Source organism: Argentina silus, assembly GCF_951799395.1.
Source record: "Argentina silus genome assembly, chromosome: 20".
NCBI classification, from domain to species: domain Eukaryota; kingdom Metazoa; phylum Chordata; class Actinopteri; order Argentiniformes; family Argentinidae; genus Argentina; species Argentina silus.
Window position 1 is genome coordinate 5574694 of NC_139674.1, and position 17962 is coordinate 5592655.

Sequence of the window (17962 nt, forward strand, 5' to 3'; positions counted from 1 at the left end):
ACAAACAGTATTGGTGCTGAGAGGAAGTGCCTAAATGGTCAATAGGTGAGAATGGAGTTGCTGCACAGACAGTTCCTTCCATCTGCAATGCATACTTGTAGATCAGATTATTTTGGTAAATTTAGTTGGGATTCCAGAACAGTGAAGGAAACCCTTTCCAGCTATGAAACAACCTTGAACCCTTTCGAGTTGAACACTTAGTTGATGTGATTCAAACAGTGTTGGTAATGAGGGTGAATCTGACAGCAGATTACCCTTCGGGGAGGCTTATGAGTGACATCAGCTGTGTGTGCCTCATCAGGGGAATTCCACAGTTCTATACACAATCAATAGAGGTGGGATTCAGGTTACAAGGTGTGTGGGAGAGTGAGGACAGTAGGGGTGTGTGTGTATGGACACACGTGAAGAATTGTCTGGATAGATCACCACCCAGTTGAGTCACAGCAGCCTGACTGGAGTGTCTCTGAAGGGTTCTGTCTGTGCATGTGCGTTTATGTAAACATGTGTCTGAAAACCAGTGAGGACTAACACTGACAGTGCATGTACCGTATGCATACATCAAAGTGTGTGTTGTCTGACTGACTATAGTAACTCTACAACAAAGGACACCTTGTCCAACTGGTTTCCAGGGAGAATAAGTGAGGGTGAGGGGTCTGGGTGCAATGCCACAGGGGGAACATATCTGCTCGATGACTCAAAGCTAAAACATGATACACGGACAAGGGTATGTTTGTTCCTCACGGTCGTTTTTATTGTTCACAACATGGCTACATCGCCGACAGTGGTGTCTGCCTCTCCCAAATATGGACGATGCCAGAGGGTGGAAGAACAAAAAAAAAAAAGAAAAAAATATACCATTTGCCAGAGTCCACTTGACCTGTCACAATTCTCTCTCCCCCCCTCTCTCTCTCCCTGGCAATAGATAACAGTAAAACTCCAGCCAACATGTTTAAAAAGGTCAAAGGTGACGCCAAATCTCCCAGCATTCCCCTTCCACCATTTCCTAAATGCCTCCACAGGCACTGGCAGCCATTTTGTGAAGGGCATCATGGGTTTGCTATTCATTTTTCTTATGGCACGGACAGCAAGACCATGTTAAAGTTCTAAAGACACGTCCATGAAAATAAATCATTTCTCAATTTTTAAAAACTTACAAGTCTTTTTTTGATGCATTATGATTTGCAACCAGGCACATCCTTTGTTTTTTTTCTTTGTTGTTTTTTTGTTGTTCTTTTTGAAGATGGATCCTGTAGAAATCCAACTGACGCAGAACTAATCCATTCCATTTCATTGAGTCGGTGAATGTCGTTACTCCTTGGACCTGCCCCCCAACCCGCCCCCTTTCAACCCTCGTGCCACCTGATGCTGTGGCGACAGTGAGGCAGGGGAGCAAGAGGGAGCTGAAGGGGGGGGGGGGAAAGGCTTCTTTTCTCACACGGTCAAAGTCGATGCGCGTTTCATTTCACCCTGTCACTCCAATCCTGCGATGCGTCTTATTGGCTTTCCACAGTGCCAAGTCCCGCCCATTCTTCCAGTAGGAGTTCCCTTTAGATTCTCGTCTGCGGTCTTCAGCTGCTTTGCCGTCACCTCTGAATGTTTGCCAACAAAAGATTAAACCTGAGGAAGAGGAGAGAAATGAATGAATGAAGGGCATCAACTCCATAGAGACCTTATAAACAGTCTCCATGTCAAGTCTGATCAGATCTTTCCTTTGTTAAGTGGGACAACAGAAATAAAGAACACCGTTGTGAGTACAATATTGAACATTTAATGTGAATGCGGCATCTCCTATCCATTAATTAAGACATTTCCGGCATATTCCTCTGAAGATATGCAAACTAGCTCAACCAGTTAACTCTAGCAGCATAGGGTACCCAAGCCCCACCCTGCAGAGCCAGTGTGTGTGTGTGTGTGTGTGGTGCCTTACCTGGTGTTCTGGCAGAGCTCTTTGGGGCACGGCTATCGGAACAATCTTGTGAACTCTCGGATGGCCCAGCACACCTGCTTACACTCCTCTGCACTGGAGAGGGAAAAGGAGGGATGGTGGGTTAGACGAGGACGAGAGAGAAAAGGTATGGGAGGAGAGACAGACGGTGAGAGAGGGACTTCGATATATGGTGAGGAAAGAATGTATTTCCTTCACCATTTATTATGAGGAAATACCTACACACCTATTCTCACCATTTATTATTCAACCCTACAAGTGCATCTAGATTGAATCATTGTTTAGCCAGCTCTGGTTCTCACAGGACACATACTGCGAGGTCAAGATGCTTCCTTAGAAATACTCTCATCTCCCGGTCTGAAGCTCTCATTCCCTTTCACAGAGCATGAGGGATGGTGGAGCGTTGGAAAACTGGGGCAGGGAAGGGACTGACTCCTAATGCAAGCCTGAACGTGCAGGTGATTCCCCACTCCGGTTCTCCAACGTTCCATAGCACCCTCGTAACAGCCTGTCCAGACATGCTCATCCAGGCCTCTCAAACCTGCAGGTGAAGAAGTGACACCTAGGGTAGAAGTTAGCCTCGGGCACAGATCTAGGATCCACGACCCCGCTCCAAATCCTAACCATTATAAATTACAGAGAACACCACAAAACTGACCTTCGATCAGTAACTAGGGGCAGTGTCAACCCTAAGGTAGTAGCTGACAGGTAAGATATCAGATTACGTGAAGGACTACAGGGTTACGCTCAGGGGTTGCGTTACCCGACATTCACCGATTTTTTAGAAGTGTCGACAAAAAATTCCAAATGCCATCCGTCATTTTGACAGGCAAAAATATTGCCTGTCAAACTACAATTAAAACACCAAAGAATCAGTGAATAACAGCCTACTGTTTAGTCCCGCCTTGCTATGTGCCCTAACTGGTGTTGTCACGGTGATTGACAGTAAATGTCCATACCAGTGTCATCTCTGGTCCACATTATCAGGCTGGTAGGCCTTCTTCATTGTAAACTCACTGTCGTCTTGACAATTTGCTTGCGGTTTTGCGAACAAGAACAGCGAGTTCAATCGTGTAGTGCGATTGATCCGTCACTGTAACTTCTCCGCGATTTCCCCTGGGCAGATGTTGCGGGTAGCCCATGTAGAATATAACTTTCTCTAAATATAAGTAGTTGACAGGTTGGGCAACCTTTCCGTGTTTGGTTGCCAAACATCTCTCCGCGGGTTTTTGGGTGCCCCGAGCCCTGATCAGAAATGTAATGACAGGATTTATTTCACCAGAACGCCTGGTTACACCTGTCATGTCTACTTCTGAGTGTGTTGGACAACAGGTTGGACAACCTGGCTGGCAGGAGTAAGCCTCTGCTCACCTGGTGACCTGCTTGTGGAAGTCTGTGAGCTGTTTGTGTGTGACGGTCACGGCCCCGCCTGACGTTTCCTTGGGAAGCCCCTTCAGCGCATTCTCCAGCCAGCGGCAGAACGTCTGCAAAACATTTCAGCAATGTTTATTATTATTTTTATTATTATTAATGCTATTTATACTTTATTCAGATTAAGAGTTAAAAGCAGTCACGCTTTTGCCTCATGAGTGAAAGTCAGGTGATGCCAGGTCATTGGAAGAGAGAAGAAAATACAAATCACTGTCATTGTTGAAAGACGTTCCCTCAGTGCCATCTTGTGGTAAAACAGTGAGTGGATTTACAAGAAACTTGAGCATGTGAGTCTACTGAACTGCATGTTTGTCTGCATCGTGTATGCACTTGTGTGTTGGTGTGTGACTCACCGGCCTGTCGAACACCATGATCTCCCACAGCACCTCGGCCACATCAGGGAGTGTGTAAGGCGGCAGACAGAAGCAACACGTGTGCATGAGCTGGGTGACCAACTGCTGCCCGTGCTGCTCCATGGCTTGGCCAATCAGCTGCTTCCGTACCTCAAAGTCATCTTCGTGCTGCGACACACAACAACACACAATGCCACTTGTTCATCATCAATGATTGATTGCTAACCCATGAGTGTCTCAAATTATGAATTGGCCTCAACTGACAGAGGTCAAATTCAAATTGGTTGCCTGAGTGATGACCTTAACTGATTAAAATGGATTATTTGATTGAATCACTGTTAACATTGTTTCCTTGTGTAGAGCAGCCTCATCACTGATTATCTGTGATTGATTGTTTAGAAGAGTCACTCACGTCATTGCTCACACCCGTGTGGATGAGATCTCTGACAAACTTCATGACGCTGCAGTTGGCGTCCCGGTGATCGAGTGTGGTGGCAGCGATGGCACACTGGATGATGTGGACTATGATGCCGCTACTGAGCAGGGTGACAGGACTACGCTGAACAAACCTAGAGAGAGAGAGAGAGAGAATGAGACACGTTATGGCTGGCAAGGCAGAGGTATAACCCAGTTGGTGACATTTCACCCAACACCCAGTCTTCCAGGGTTGTATTCTTTCTTGTAATCCAGAGGAAGTGTACAGACACTTACATGACCTAAACATTTACTTTAAGGGAAAGAAGAAATCCACAAGACACACACACACACAGAGAAAGCATACCGTGTGGCTAGCCTGAAGAGGTCGTCGACTGTGTCTGGGTGATTGCGGAGTCCGTTGGGCTGCTCCAACAGCTGGAAGGTGGGCATGCACAGAGCCTACAGGGAAGTGACAGGACAAACTCAGGCTTATATCGCTAAAAAAAAAAGAATCCTCCTCCTTGCTGTAAATTCACTGTACAATACCGTACTCTGCCACAGGTCTGAAGGAGGTGCATGTGTGTTACCTGTAGCATGTCCAGTAGTCCCTGTCGACAGCCGTCCTCCATTCCATACTCATCAACCAGGATACTGCCCAGGTACAGAAAGCAGGAGTGGGGATACACCTGGTACACACTAACCATCTGAAACACAACACAGTCGTACAAAATTAAGACATTTACTCTCCGACGGAAGCATACACACACGGACACAGCCACACACACAAACACACACACACCTGTGTGACGAGAGGCTGTAGTAAGGAGGCAGAGCCTTTGCCCACGCAGCGAACAGCGAATCGCAGGCAGCGACAGCAGCGCTCCACAATGCGGTTATCAGCCTGGTGTGTGTTCAGAGTCTCTGACAGCACCGGCCAAATCTAGAGACGAGAGGACACAAGGAAACACGTGACAGTCCAAGTACAGGATTACTACCAATAAGTAAAAGCATGAGCTTGTGGGAATGAGGAATATCCGTTCACCAACCAAGACTCAGGGGTAATATAGGACAGGTTGTGTGAATGAATCCATGGTATGAAACTGTGGCTTCATCCAAATACACATGGCCAGGGGGCTAAGCCATCTATAGTCCAGGAATGTAGTGCGTGTGAATAGAACTGATTTACCTCCTGGATGACTTTCTGGCATGGGTGTGTCTGTCCGTTCTCTACAATGGGGTTTGTGTGTCTGTAAAAAAGAAACAAAAGAGGCAAATATTGTGTTATGATAATGAAACATCTCTGCAGTTCGAACGCAGCGCAAAGAATCACCTCCATCTAAAACATCAGAGAGACACACAGGACAGTTTAGGAGGCGTGTGCATATAATCAAAATAAAAAAATCAGACGAGCTTACCGGAAAATGACTGCTAGTCTGTCCAGCCAGACGGTGGGGTCAGCGGCTTTCCCATTGCTGGGGTCCTGAGAGAGAAGCTGAGGACATAAGCATTACCGCATTGTTTAGTTTTGCACTTCAACCATGTGGTAACTCTCTCCTTAGTTAGTCCTCAATGGCTTACACATGCAAACATGCACAAACACACCAAAGCTTTCCTCAGAGAACATCCACAGACGCACACTGACCTTTTTGAGGGCCATGACCTGCACTGCACACAGGTCACTCAGACACTCAGCGATCTTCTCCAGGGGCAGACGGGCCAGGACCAGTGCTGTTCCTGCAAGAGAAAACGACCACAGTTACCACTAAACCATAGCGTCAGGGGAAACCAGTTACACAGCAGAAAACAACCACAGTTACCACTAAACCAACACGTGAGAGGCAGGGGTGAGCTTGACCTTTGAGGAGACCGACGGCTGCCTCGGTGGAGAGGGCGAAGGAGTCGAGTGCTCGGGCGATGTCCAGCAGGCCCTGGAAGTGCTGGGCCATGTGGTCCCTGCACACCGAGCAGATGTTGTGGATGGCCTTGGCCGCTACGGATGCCAGAGGCTTCTCCCTCAGCCCCTTCATCAGGTAGTTCAGCACTGGGTCTGTGTGACAGGCCAGAGGCAAAGGTCATACACGGATAATTCAGGACCACACAGATGCCCAATGACAGACACACACAGGGGGCGCTTAGTGGCGTAGCACACTAATGCGCATACCACATAATCGCAAGGTTCCTGGTTCGATTCCGACCCTCGACACGTCTTGCATGTCATCCCTCCTCTCTCTCCCATCCTTTCTGTCAATCTCTACCCCAATAAAGCCTAAAACCGAAAAACATATTTATAAAAAAATAAAAAAAGTAAAAATAAAAAAAGACACATATAGGCCGGGTCTGTGACAGGCCAGAGGCAACAGTCATGCACAGATAATTCAGGTCCACACAGATGCCCAAAGACAGACACGCAGATACATATAGGCCTGTCCCTCAGACATTAAACTTTACATCGAACACCAATGAGCTAAGCCGCTGGACTGCAGGCGACCACGTACCTAGAAAGCGTGGGTTGCGGTCGACGACCTCGCTCATCTCCCCCACGAGCTCGATGCTGGTGTAGCGCACAGCGATGTGGACCGTCTCAGGCAGCAGCACCACCTGCTCCAACACCTCCGTCAGGGTAGGGTTATTCTCACTGCAGGGATTTACACGTCATACATTAAAACACGCAATGGGGGAAGGATTTACACAGGATTTTACACATAAATAAACATGTTAGGTACAGGGTGGGGGGGGGGGCGAAGAATAGGTGACACTCACGGATCTACACTCTTGGCGATGGCGGCCATGATGAAGAGAACAGCCTCCGTCACCTCCCAGGGTGGGTTCCCTTCTCTGAGAGTGGAGTACAGCTGAGAGAAGGAGATGAAGAACATCCGACGTGAGCAATTGGTGTACGTTTTACACAGTGTTTTGTAGGTTTTGCCTCAGATTTGACACCGTTGGTAATATTGTTGCACAAGGCTGGGGGTACCTGAGAGAAACATTCCATAGAGCCCACAAGGAAAATGACGTCCTTCACGAGATCGGACACCCTCATCCGAAACTCGCCAAAATCATCTGTGTCTTCTGGGATACCCTCCTGTTGGACAAGACACAGTATAGTTGAGGCTACAACAGACATAGCTAATTCACTTATGGGGGGTCTTCTCATGGGTGGTTAAGGGATTCTGAAATTTGAGAATGGGGTAAAGGGGAGTGTTAGTTGAGGGTTAGTCTGTGTGCTGCTTACATGGTCGGGGTCCAGCTGGCAGTGGCGGGCCAGGCCGTGCAGCAGTCTCTGGATGTAGGGTCTGAAGATGCCGTGGAGCGCAGGGTCATTGGTCTTGTACAGGTGTTCTCCCAGACGATACCAGAAGTTAAACGAGATCTCCACAACCTGAGTCACCAGAACACACATTTGAAATAATGTATAGCAACTGTAAGTGTGTGTGTGTGTGTGTGTGTAATGTGTTTGGTAGAAGGGCATAAAAGAGGGATCGGGTCATCTCAATATGTTCAGGGTGTACTGCAAAGATAAGCAATAGATCCTCTGCCCATGGGTGTGTGTGTGTGTGTGTGTCTACCTCATATTGGGGGTGTCCTGCACAGATGAGCAGTAGTTCTAGCGTCCTCAGGTCTCCCATGCCCTGGCCTGGGCTCCGGACTGTGGTCTCCAGAAACGTCTCACACAACTCAGTGAAGATCCTACAGTAATTCAGCACTCTGAGAGAGAGACACAGAGAGGGGCAGGGGAGAGAGAAAAGTTGTCATCATCATCATCATCATCTGCATCCAAACAAGTCAGTGAAGAGGGGCAAGTCAGGGTGACAGGTCTTGCATGTGTTCTTACTTGTCGAGGTCCTCCCGTGCCACGGCCATGTGGTAGGCGGTTTCCAGCGTGAGAACGCCCTGGAAGAGCTGTAGAGCCAGGGGCATGTGTGTGTCCACATTCTCTATAGCGTACAGCGCTGAACACACACAGTCTGACGCTGCCTCGTGCAGGTTTGTGGAGGTCTCATCCCTCTGCTGTCAGAGAGAAAACACGACAACACATCAGAGGCAAGATTCACTGTTGCATTGCATGCATTATGTATAACCACGCGAACATTCTTATCTCCCATCAATTATAGACATGGCTCTTGCCTGGATGTGGGGAATTAGGGATTTGTAAATAAGCTCTGCTGCAAGTATATTTGGAGATTGTAATGATCCCAATCTTATTCTTCAAATACACTATGTATTTGTGACAATGGGGCAGACAGAGAGAAAGAAAAGAGAAAGAGAGAGAGAGAAAAAAGGTGAGACACTGACCAGCACTTGGAAGAGGACCATGAGGAGCTGGTTGTTCGCCATAAAGTTGCTATCCAGGACCCCCAGGTTGAACCAGCTGCCCAGACAGCGGAAGACCTTGATCAGCATCTTCTCGTCGCTGCCTGTCTTCTCCACACACGTCACCTGGAGAGAGAACACACCGGCAGCTAGAATCAACATGCTGACTCATCAAACACATAACCCTCTCGGGGTCAAACATGAGCAAAAGACAACCGGCTACAAGGCTAATCATTTGGGTAATCCTGTGTGACCGGAAACAGCTTAGGTAGGTATAGTTCTGGAGTCTTCTGTTTGTAATGCCCTGGAGGCAAGTCGTACACAAATATTGAAAGAAGGGCCCAGCTCTCGCTCTCTCAGACATGGGCACCGAAACCATTCACTGGTAAAACAGGAACATTCTCAGGGGAGAGCTGCTGCACAGTGATTCAGTTTGTCTCCAACTTGTGATAATGAAGCTGTACCCCTGGGTTTTACAGTGTGTAATGAGTGGAGGGACCCATGGGAGGTCTGCTTATCCAGTAAGAGGGCTGGGTACGATCTAGTTTCGGGCAGCACTGGATGGAGGGTGGGTCTTAATCAGCCAGGAAACTAGGCTAATGTGGGAGAGGTTGGGGGGGGGGTGGTGGTGCAGACGGTCGGACGGGACGACGGAGAGAGAGAGAGAGAGCTCACCAACAGGGTGACCACAGTGCTGGAGTAATAGGCCAGGTCCTCGATGATCTCTGTCCTGCGATTGGCTCCAATGCGCAGCGAGCGGCTGTGTACCTCCTCTGGCAGCACTGTCAAGATCTCTATAAGGAACGTCATGGAGCTGACATCATTATTGTACCTGAGAGGGATGGGGAGGAAAGATTAAAAGGTGAGGGAGACAAGAGAGTTGGACAGAGATTAATAGAAAGTTGGATGGACATAAAGGGGTATCTGCAGAGAGATGGTGGATGATTGGGAGCTAACAGGGGACGTCTTACTTTTCGATGAGGGTGTGAACACAACCCTTCCAGGAGGCCATCTGAAGGGCGAGGTCTGCGATGGCCAGAGCGAGCTGACAGGGAGAGAGAGAGTGGGGGAAGGAGGAGAGAGAAATGAGACATGACAGCAGGGAGAACATTGTGTGCAACAAAAGGGGGGCACAGTACTTTAACACAAATACATAGAAACTACATCAATCATACAAGAACTACTATACTCTTCCTTAGTGATGCTACACCGGGGTTAATACAGCTAACACGGGTTCCTCGGCAACCATGTGCAGTGGTAAGCCATTGGGACATTTAGATGGCCAGTGGTACATTCCGAGAGACTAGACAGAGCATCGAAACTGCAAACACCCACGACATTCAGTTTTAAGGAGTTGCAGTGGTCCAAGTAACAAAGAGTGATACCTGGTGGACAATGATCAGGAGGTACTTGGGGTTTAAAATTATGTGGAGTGGGGTGTGGAGGGGCGTTGCCTACATAGGTGACAATGGTGGTGGTCGTGGGGGGGGGGGGGCATTACCTGAGTGACGATGATGGGGGAGAGATCTTTAAGGTTCTGTATGTGGGAGAGCAGCGAGTCACGCAGGGCAATGTGGGTCTCCGGTGGGAGCTCGTAAAACGACGTCTGGATCTTCATCTTCATTGTCTGGGCGGCGAAGTAACAGGACTCCACGTCCTGCTTCAGCTGAAGGAGCTGGTCTGCTATCTCCCATGCATACATCTGCAGGGTGAGGGACATAGGTAGGGATCATAGTTAGTGACGATATTTAGCCATGTACTAAAACATGGGTGTCAAGAGTAAAAAAAAAATTAAAAAAAAAAAAAAAGATATGGATATCTCTGGCAGTTCTGAGAATCCAAGAACAGGCGGCTAAATGTAAATACTATGTTAAAAATGGCCAAAAGTGCAAATAGTAATCTCGAAACCCACAGACTGTAGCTGTCAGTGCCACGCCTAGTCACATCGCCACCCCAGCCCTGTCAGGTCCCAGGAACAACCATATAGCAAAAGCTGCTATTTTCATCATCAAGTCTCTCTCGTCTCCAGACTACTTTTTTTTATGTTTGAGTTCTATGAATTTGGCCACAAGGTGTAGCTTAGCCTTCTGCTCTGGGTCTCTGTGGATTGATATCGCTGATGGGTTTCAAAAGTGTTGTGGGCCTAATTTACCTGAATGACAATCTTTAGCAAATTCCAATGCGACAGAGACAAACTCATGCAATTGGTGCAGGCAGTGAGCGTTCTAAATGGAGTAACAATCAATCAATCATCTATTCCAGTCAACACCATTAGGTTTTCTTTCCTACAGTAGGTTTCCATTAGGTAGCTCTAGTTGAGGGCAACCCAATCCTAGAAGCAGGTAGATCACTTGACCTTTACATGGATTTTGCTTTCATGAGTGAAGCCATTACTGAGAGTTATGCCTAGATTACACAGTGAAACAGCTAGGCCACTTCCCCAGGTGTCCAAATTTCCAGTATGTACTTGTAGCCATGAGAAAAAGCTAAACTGAATAACAATCAATCGTCTATCCCAATCGAAACCATTAAGTTTCCTTTCCTACACTAAGTTTCTATTAGGTAGCCCCTTGGTTAGTTGGCAGATCACTTCACCTTTACAGGTATTATGGTGTCAGGAGTGAAGGGTAAGTATTGAGAGTTATACCAAGATTGCACAGCAAAACAGCCAAGCGACTTCCCCAGGTGTCTGTAAGTGTCCAGTATGTACTGGCAGCCATGAGAAAAAGCTGCTGACAGCACACACTACAGTCGGGCACGCACAGACTCAGACGACCTGCTCTCCCAAATTAGCCCTTTAAGATCCGCAATTGACAGCAAACTTTGAGTGTAGCTAATGTCACAGACTTCAACAGCTTTCACCATGGCACTTGTACAATTAGGCTAGTGCTTGTCACATATGACATTGCTTTTTTATTTCCTTGACTGTCAAATTAAGGTTCAGCTGGATGAACTAAAATGTTTAGAAAACCTTAGCCATGGCGTAAATGGTTATGTTTAGAGGCTACCTGCAGGAAGGCCCTGACCGGAGTTATTTCAATATTCAAAATATAAGTCCTCTTACTTAGCTAGGGTAGGCCTGTTACAATAATTGCATTTGCGGAAATCAAGCCGACTCAACTGCGTTAAGGAAAAATACACAAACAAACACGGAAACGAAAATGTCTAACCGCTAGCCAAATGTAAACATGGTTACAATAGGCCGGGGCACCAACTTATTGACCCGATACTAGACGGTTATATAGGTAACATTTAATCTAGCTAACTAAATGTAACTCAATGCAAAAGCTTCTCGATTAAGCAAGCTAGGTAACATTATAGCTTGTAAGCTAACTCCTGCTTGATCGAAATAACACACGCCCCTCTCAGCAATTTAGCTAACGTTAGCTATCTGAAAGCAAGCTCGCAACCGTACCTAGCTAACACAAGTAGGTTGCTAACGTTAGCTAGTTAGCTTGGGTTCCTCCCTCGCGCTGGTATTAGCTAGCTAACTTTTCTGTCACTATAGTCTAGCCATGTATGGCTTGACAGCTGAAGTTAACTAGCCAGTATGGTATTCTTTACTAACGTCAGCCGGTAATAACTGCCGGTTTGCTGCACCCAAAAGTCCCCATTGATTTCCCTGTGTTTGCATTTGACAGTCTCGCCCCGCAATGTGTGGCTAATGCTAATTAGCCAAGCTAGCTCGCTTGTGCTATGCAGTGTGTTCTAGTAGCTACTCATTAATTCGTTGATGGTTTAGCTAACGTACATAAACAACGCACGTCTTGATGTCGTAGCTGTATCATATAGTCTGATGCAGAGCCTTGCTTTCGGCCTTCCACTAGCTCGCTAACTAGCCAACTACTGCTTTTTCTGCAGCTAGGCCCATTCGAAGTCCCCACTCTCTCCCATTTACATACCGATCTCTGCAGCTCCCCGAGCCACACGGAGGCTCGCTCTTTGCCGGCGGGGTCCGGATCATGATAAAGAGCCTGCACGGCTTGGTACACAAGTGCAAGGGTCGGTTTGCCTCCCTCCATGATGCTATGTTTCGTCGCGAGTTAGAGTATGAGGATAAACGTAAAGACGCTACTTAGTTCCACAATCAATTATGGTTAGCCGTGGTAACATTTATTCGGTCCTTGTGCTCGCTGTTCCGACCGCCATCTCAATCGCACACAGGATCCCCGTGTGTGTCGGCAAACGCCCCCGTCTAGAAATGCAGACACAGGAACTAAAAGCTACAGCACGCCTTGAGAGGACACTCTGACTGCGCTTCTTTTCTGTCTTTGTGACAAATGGTATGCATAAAACACTAGAAACACCATATACATTTTATTTACTGTTTATGTATACTTGTGGATGGTTAATGTCAAAAACGTAAAAAAATAAAAATAACAACGTACAAATCAAATACTTTTTAATACGAGAACCCATGTACACACTAGATGGCAGCAATGCACAATACTTTACAAAGGAGGCCTATTATCCTTTGGTTTCTGTCACTGAGCTGAATGCACGCTCCCTAGTCATGTTCCCTAGTCAGCCAGTCATTGTTAGACATACTTCTGACTCATCATGACTTTTCTTAAAGTAGGCCTATTTTGTGATGATGATGAAGAGCTAGGCTACTTCTCTTTCCCTAGTTGGTAATGTAGCCTATACTAAATTTTAGAAAATGCATGGTTCAATAGACGTGTTGCATCCCACAAATTACATACGCTCCCTAACTAACTGTCTGTGCATTCATTGACTACTGTGTCCTATTGACGGAAAGCAGGAAGCATTTTTCTTTTTTTAAAGCATGGTTTTACTTTAATAATGTGTACTCTGTCTGATATCAGTCTGCTTGACATTACTTCCCTCTCACAAGGTTCTTCTACTGTCATCAATCCCCACAGCAGATAATTACAATTAAATTAAATTAAATCAAAATTATCCCTGGGTTGAGTCCCTGGGATGGAACATAGACAGAATGGGCACACTCAAGTAATGCAATTCCATTCAGTTAAATTAACAGATCATGCTTTACAGGTTGTTTGGTCACAGCAAACACCAATGGAACTAATCTGAACCCTCCTCTCCACAAAACATGACATTTTTTTTGGAGGCTAAATGAAAGAGGATATTGTATTGGTAATATCATCCTTTGTCTGGAGGCAGCAGCAGACCACCCCTAAACCAAAGTCATATCATACCCATGTGTTTGAGCCACACAGTTTGGTTATGATATAACCCCGGGTCTAGGGATGACTTCTCTCTTGTTTCTTCTCTCATCCGCTCTCTCGTCACTCTCTTTTCCCCTGTCAAACTCTCTTGAAGGACAGCAATGCCTTCTTCATCGTAAGGGCAAAATGGGTCAAGAGGATCATTATAAAGCACAAAAGTGTTTGCAGTATTGAAACACAGCAAGTTTGTCTGCATTGTCAAAGCAGTGAGAGCTCTCTTAGAAATTGAATCACATAATCAATCAACAGAAATGTCAAATCTGGTCTAAATATAGATCTAGCAAAACTATAAAAACTTTTTTATCCAGGAACAAATCTATATAGAAGCTCTATATAATAAACAGTTTTCCTTTCTTTTCCTCAAATTTACAAAGACCTCCAAATTGCAAAATAAACTTAACAAAGCACCCATTCAAAGGTTTTCTGGGAGGGGTGCTGCATCAAAGCTAATTCGAGCCAACAATACATCTCTATCTGAAACTGCAATAAAGCAGCACTGACCTGCAAAGACAGAGAGATGATGGAGAATGGCTGAAGGAGCATGTAAAAAGGTTCCAAAGAGAAGAGGGTTAGGGTTAGGGAATGCAGGGATTTATACAGAAAAAGAGGGGTATGGTGAGAAGGAGGAGGTGATTTATCAGTAAATTTACTCCTTATCCTTCCTCAGATTAGCTAACCTGGCCCATAATCTGACCCAGAGTTTATGGTGATGGGATGAACCTGAAGTTTGGTCCTAATACCCTGTTACATCCCTGTGGTTTGTTGGGATTTGGAGGATTGGCCAGGTAAATCTTGTTTCCAGATTAAGGCTGATCCCTGTGTTTATGGTATTTTAAGACTCTAGTTTGCCCTAGCCCTGCTGATGCCAATAGATCTGCTGTACATGGCAGGGGCAGGTTGGTGAGGTGCACATATAAGGAAGGTCAGACACAAGCCCACTGATGACAGAAGTAGGCCACCTGATACCAAACATACCTGTCACCCATGAATACGTTTAAATTAATCTGTTCTTTCACAACCTTAAGATCAAGAGGTGATGGTTGTAACAAATGCTAAACGAAAACCTCCAGTCATTGGGACAGATATTTGACCCTTTTAGCATAGCTGGGCTAGCCTGGTAGAAACCAGCCGGATTCTGCCATAAGTCACATTCTGTTTCACTTCAATTATCTGACTGGCCTTTAACAAATCAACAGGCCACAATCAGCATACTCTAAAAAACTATGGTGGTGGTTCAGTGGTTTTGGTTCGGTTTTCTGATCTGAGAATGAGGCTGGTTTTTATGGAGCCCTTTGGGTACCCCAAAAATACAGGTTGAACCAAATCTCATCCATTTCCCCTATTGGTACTTCATGAGCACATCCAAACACCACACCAATCATTCCAATCACACCACCACATCTCTGGCAATATACTCCAATAATCATATCTAACGCCCATTCTTTCACATCCAGCAGCTCTAATGGCTCCTCTTAATGGGATTACATGACACAGGGGTCGGTCTTTATGGCCAAAAGGTTAATGTGACGGGGGAAGCTTAACCCCAAAGGTTGTTCCAACAAGATCAGGAAAATCTTCTGTAGGAAAGCTTGTTCCTGACATAATTTATAAGTGGTTTATGACTGTATAAAAAGGAGCCTTCCAGCATCACAATGCACAGGGCGAGGGTTTGCACAGAGGAGCCAAGATGGGGAAGGACTTCCACTTGTACGAGAACATCTCCAAGATTGGCCCCTTCGAGGGACCACAGTACTACCTAGCACCGTCATGGGTGTTCTACCTGCAAGCCGCCTTCATGGGTTTTGTAATCTGTTTTGGCTTTCCTCTGAATTTCATTGTTCTCTTTGTGACAGTAAAGTACAAGAAGCTGAGACAGCCACTGAACTCCATCCTGGTCAACATCTGCCTAGCAGGTTTAACTTCTGTGGCGTTTTCTGTGAGTCAAGTGTTCCTTGCTAGCACAAAAGGGTACTTCTTCTTAGGCTATACCTTATGTGCAATGGAAGCTTGCACTGGTTCAATCGTAGGTAAAAGAGCAACAACAAAATAATCAATATTCATGTCAACAAACTGTAAAGTTCATGTGTAACAAGCTTGCTTGCTATGATGTCTTTGTCTCTAAAGAGCATTCCTCTCGTCCTCAGGGTTGGTGACAGGTTGGTCCCTGGCTGTTCTTGCCTTTGAGAGATACGTAGTCATCTGCAAACCCTTCGGCAGCTTCAAGTTTGGGAATAACCAGGCTATAGCAGCCGTTGGCTTCACCTGGTTCATGGGGATTGGATGTGCCACCCCACCGTTCTTCGGCTGGAGCAGGTCAGCCTCACACATCCACTCTGACTTTGTAGCAGGGTCTGGATCCAACTAGGAGCCACAAAATTATAAGAACCAAGATGGCAGCCATTATCAGTACACTCCAGAAGTGATATTTGTAAGGCATCAGGCACTCTATGATTGTATTATAATTTATGTGGTAGTAGGTTACATTTAATATATTTCTGACACATTGTACACTGGTAGGTATGGGAAAATGGTTATTTAGTAAGATGTTTATTGTGGAGGCTTTGTAAAATAATATGGAGTGAAATAGCTCAGCAACCTATCATTACTTTCGATAAATGTAATATCGTTACTGTGTAAGAGACTGCATAGGGGGTGGTGGTTCTTATATCATTTACTGTACATATCTATTACTGTACATACTAAAGAGTACTGTAGAAATACAGTGATCGGAAGTATAATAATTGCAGAACTGATACACCTTGTCAATCCTTCAGCATTTTTGTTCAGAAATCACATTGTAAAAAATCTACTTTTGGAGATTTAATAATTTTCCCATGTATAACTTTAGAAAAAACATCTTCATCTTGTGTTATAATGAACACTTGTAGATGTACGAAAATGATTTGCAATTGGATAATCAGCACAGTGGTTAGTGAGCGTCAGGTTGAGAGGACTCTTCCTTCCTAATTGGCTGCATTGGTGATGAAGTGGTATGGTGCCCCTGTGAGGTCAATGGCGGAGTCCCTTTGCATGATATTTGCATGATGGGTCTTTGCATGATGGGGAAAGTCAAGGGAAACCTTTCAGGGAAAAAGGGTAGTGTTAAGAAGATACTTTATGGTCAGTCATGTTAATTCTTAACCCCAATACTGTATCTGCATCCGTCTCCCTCCCTCTCTTGTTACACGTCTGTTCTGGCTTTCTTCACCCTGTGGTTTTCACTATGAGTGTTGTATCCGTGTTTGTTTCACAAGTACATCCCTGAGGGTGTGGGCTGCTCCTGTGGACCTGACTGGTACACAAACAATGAGGTGTTTCACTGTGCCAGCTACACCAAGTTCCTCCTGGTTACTTGTTTCATCACGCCCATAACGATCATCGTATTCTCCTACTCCCAGCTACTGGGTGCACTGCGTGCTGTGAGTTTGATGCTCTCTGATGGCCTTTAAATTGAATAGAACATTGATTTGAATATGTCCCTTTAATTTAGCTTTGCTTTGGATTAGGCCTCATGTGCAATGGTGTGTGTGTATGTGTATGTGTGTGTGTGTGTGTGTGTGTGTGTGTGTGTGTGTGTGTGTGTGTGTGTGTGTGTGTGTGAGTGTACATGTGTGTATGTGTGTGTAGGTGGCAGTTCAGCAGGCTGAGTCAGCTTCCACCCAAAAGGCAGAGAAATACAACATGATTAGAGACTATACAGGTGTGTCCGTACAAGTAAAGTTACTGTACACACAGATACACATACCTCTCTATCTTCCGCTCTACCATAACCTGTTCATGTTCATTCTTCAACATGTAAATCTGCTTTTCGCTTTTCCAGTTCAGGGCCTGCAGGGGTATGTGGGAAGAAGATTGAGGAATTGTCCAGTAAGACCGAGGTGTCCTCAGTGAGCTAAGAGCTGTGGCCCTGGTCCCAGTCCCTCAGGACTCCATCCCCTGCGGCCTAAACCAGGCTCGGCCCCACCTCCATGACTCCAGACAAGGAGTCCTACCGTCGATCTAAGATCTTCAAACTCCAGACCTTCACTCTTATGATAACTAGGGTGTAATTTCTGTGCAATTTGTGTGATAAAACAGGGTGTTGGGTTGGGTTGAAAGCTGATGTCAATTTAAATGGGAACTCTAGGGGGTACTTCTCTTATAGGACATAAGCTAATAAGAGGTTTGCAAATCGCATTCTGATAATTGTTATGAAACATGAAAATTTAATTCTGAATAACGTCTGATGATGGGAAGTGTTACAGTAGGTACCCATAGCTGAATATAGTGTGACTTAAAGGGAAATGGCATTTATT

At 45.7% G+C, this 17962-nt stretch overlaps 2 protein-coding genes across 2 annotated transcripts; one reads left to right on the forward strand and one right to left on the reverse strand.

The window, feature by feature from the left end:
- Positions 1-32: 32 nt before the first annotated feature.
- On the reverse strand, positions 33-12655 carry tnpo3 (transportin 3). The gene is made up of 23 exons (XM_083692221.1): positions 12360-12655; positions 9959-10159; positions 9429-9502; positions 9133-9289; positions 8440-8583; positions 7979-8154; positions 7713-7851; positions 7379-7525; positions 7121-7228; positions 6907-6998; positions 6642-6781; positions 6002-6193; positions 5789-5880; positions 5562-5638; positions 5333-5393; positions 4946-5086; positions 4734-4850; positions 4511-4605; positions 4142-4298; positions 3730-3897; positions 3317-3429; positions 1928-2020; positions 33-1617 (listed from the first exon to the last, which is right to left on the reverse strand). Exons 1-22 carry the CDS (start codon positions 12477-12479, stop codon positions 1960-1962), a joined length of 2772 nt encoding a protein of 923 aa, XP_083548347.1. The 5' UTR covers positions 12480-12655; the 3' UTR covers positions 33-1617; positions 1928-1959.
- Positions 12656-15354: 2699 nt separating this feature from the next.
- On the forward strand, positions 15355-17670 carry opn1sw1 (opsin 1 (cone pigments), short-wave-sensitive 1; the record flags this gene model as incomplete). The annotated part of the gene is made up of 5 exons (XM_083691856.1): positions 15355-15694; positions 15812-15981; positions 16922-17086; positions 17295-17367; positions 17585-17670. 5 exons carry the CDS (start codon positions 15355-15357, stop codon positions 17668-17670), a joined length of 834 nt encoding a protein of 277 aa, XP_083547982.1.
- Positions 17671-17962: the final 292 nt, after the last annotated feature.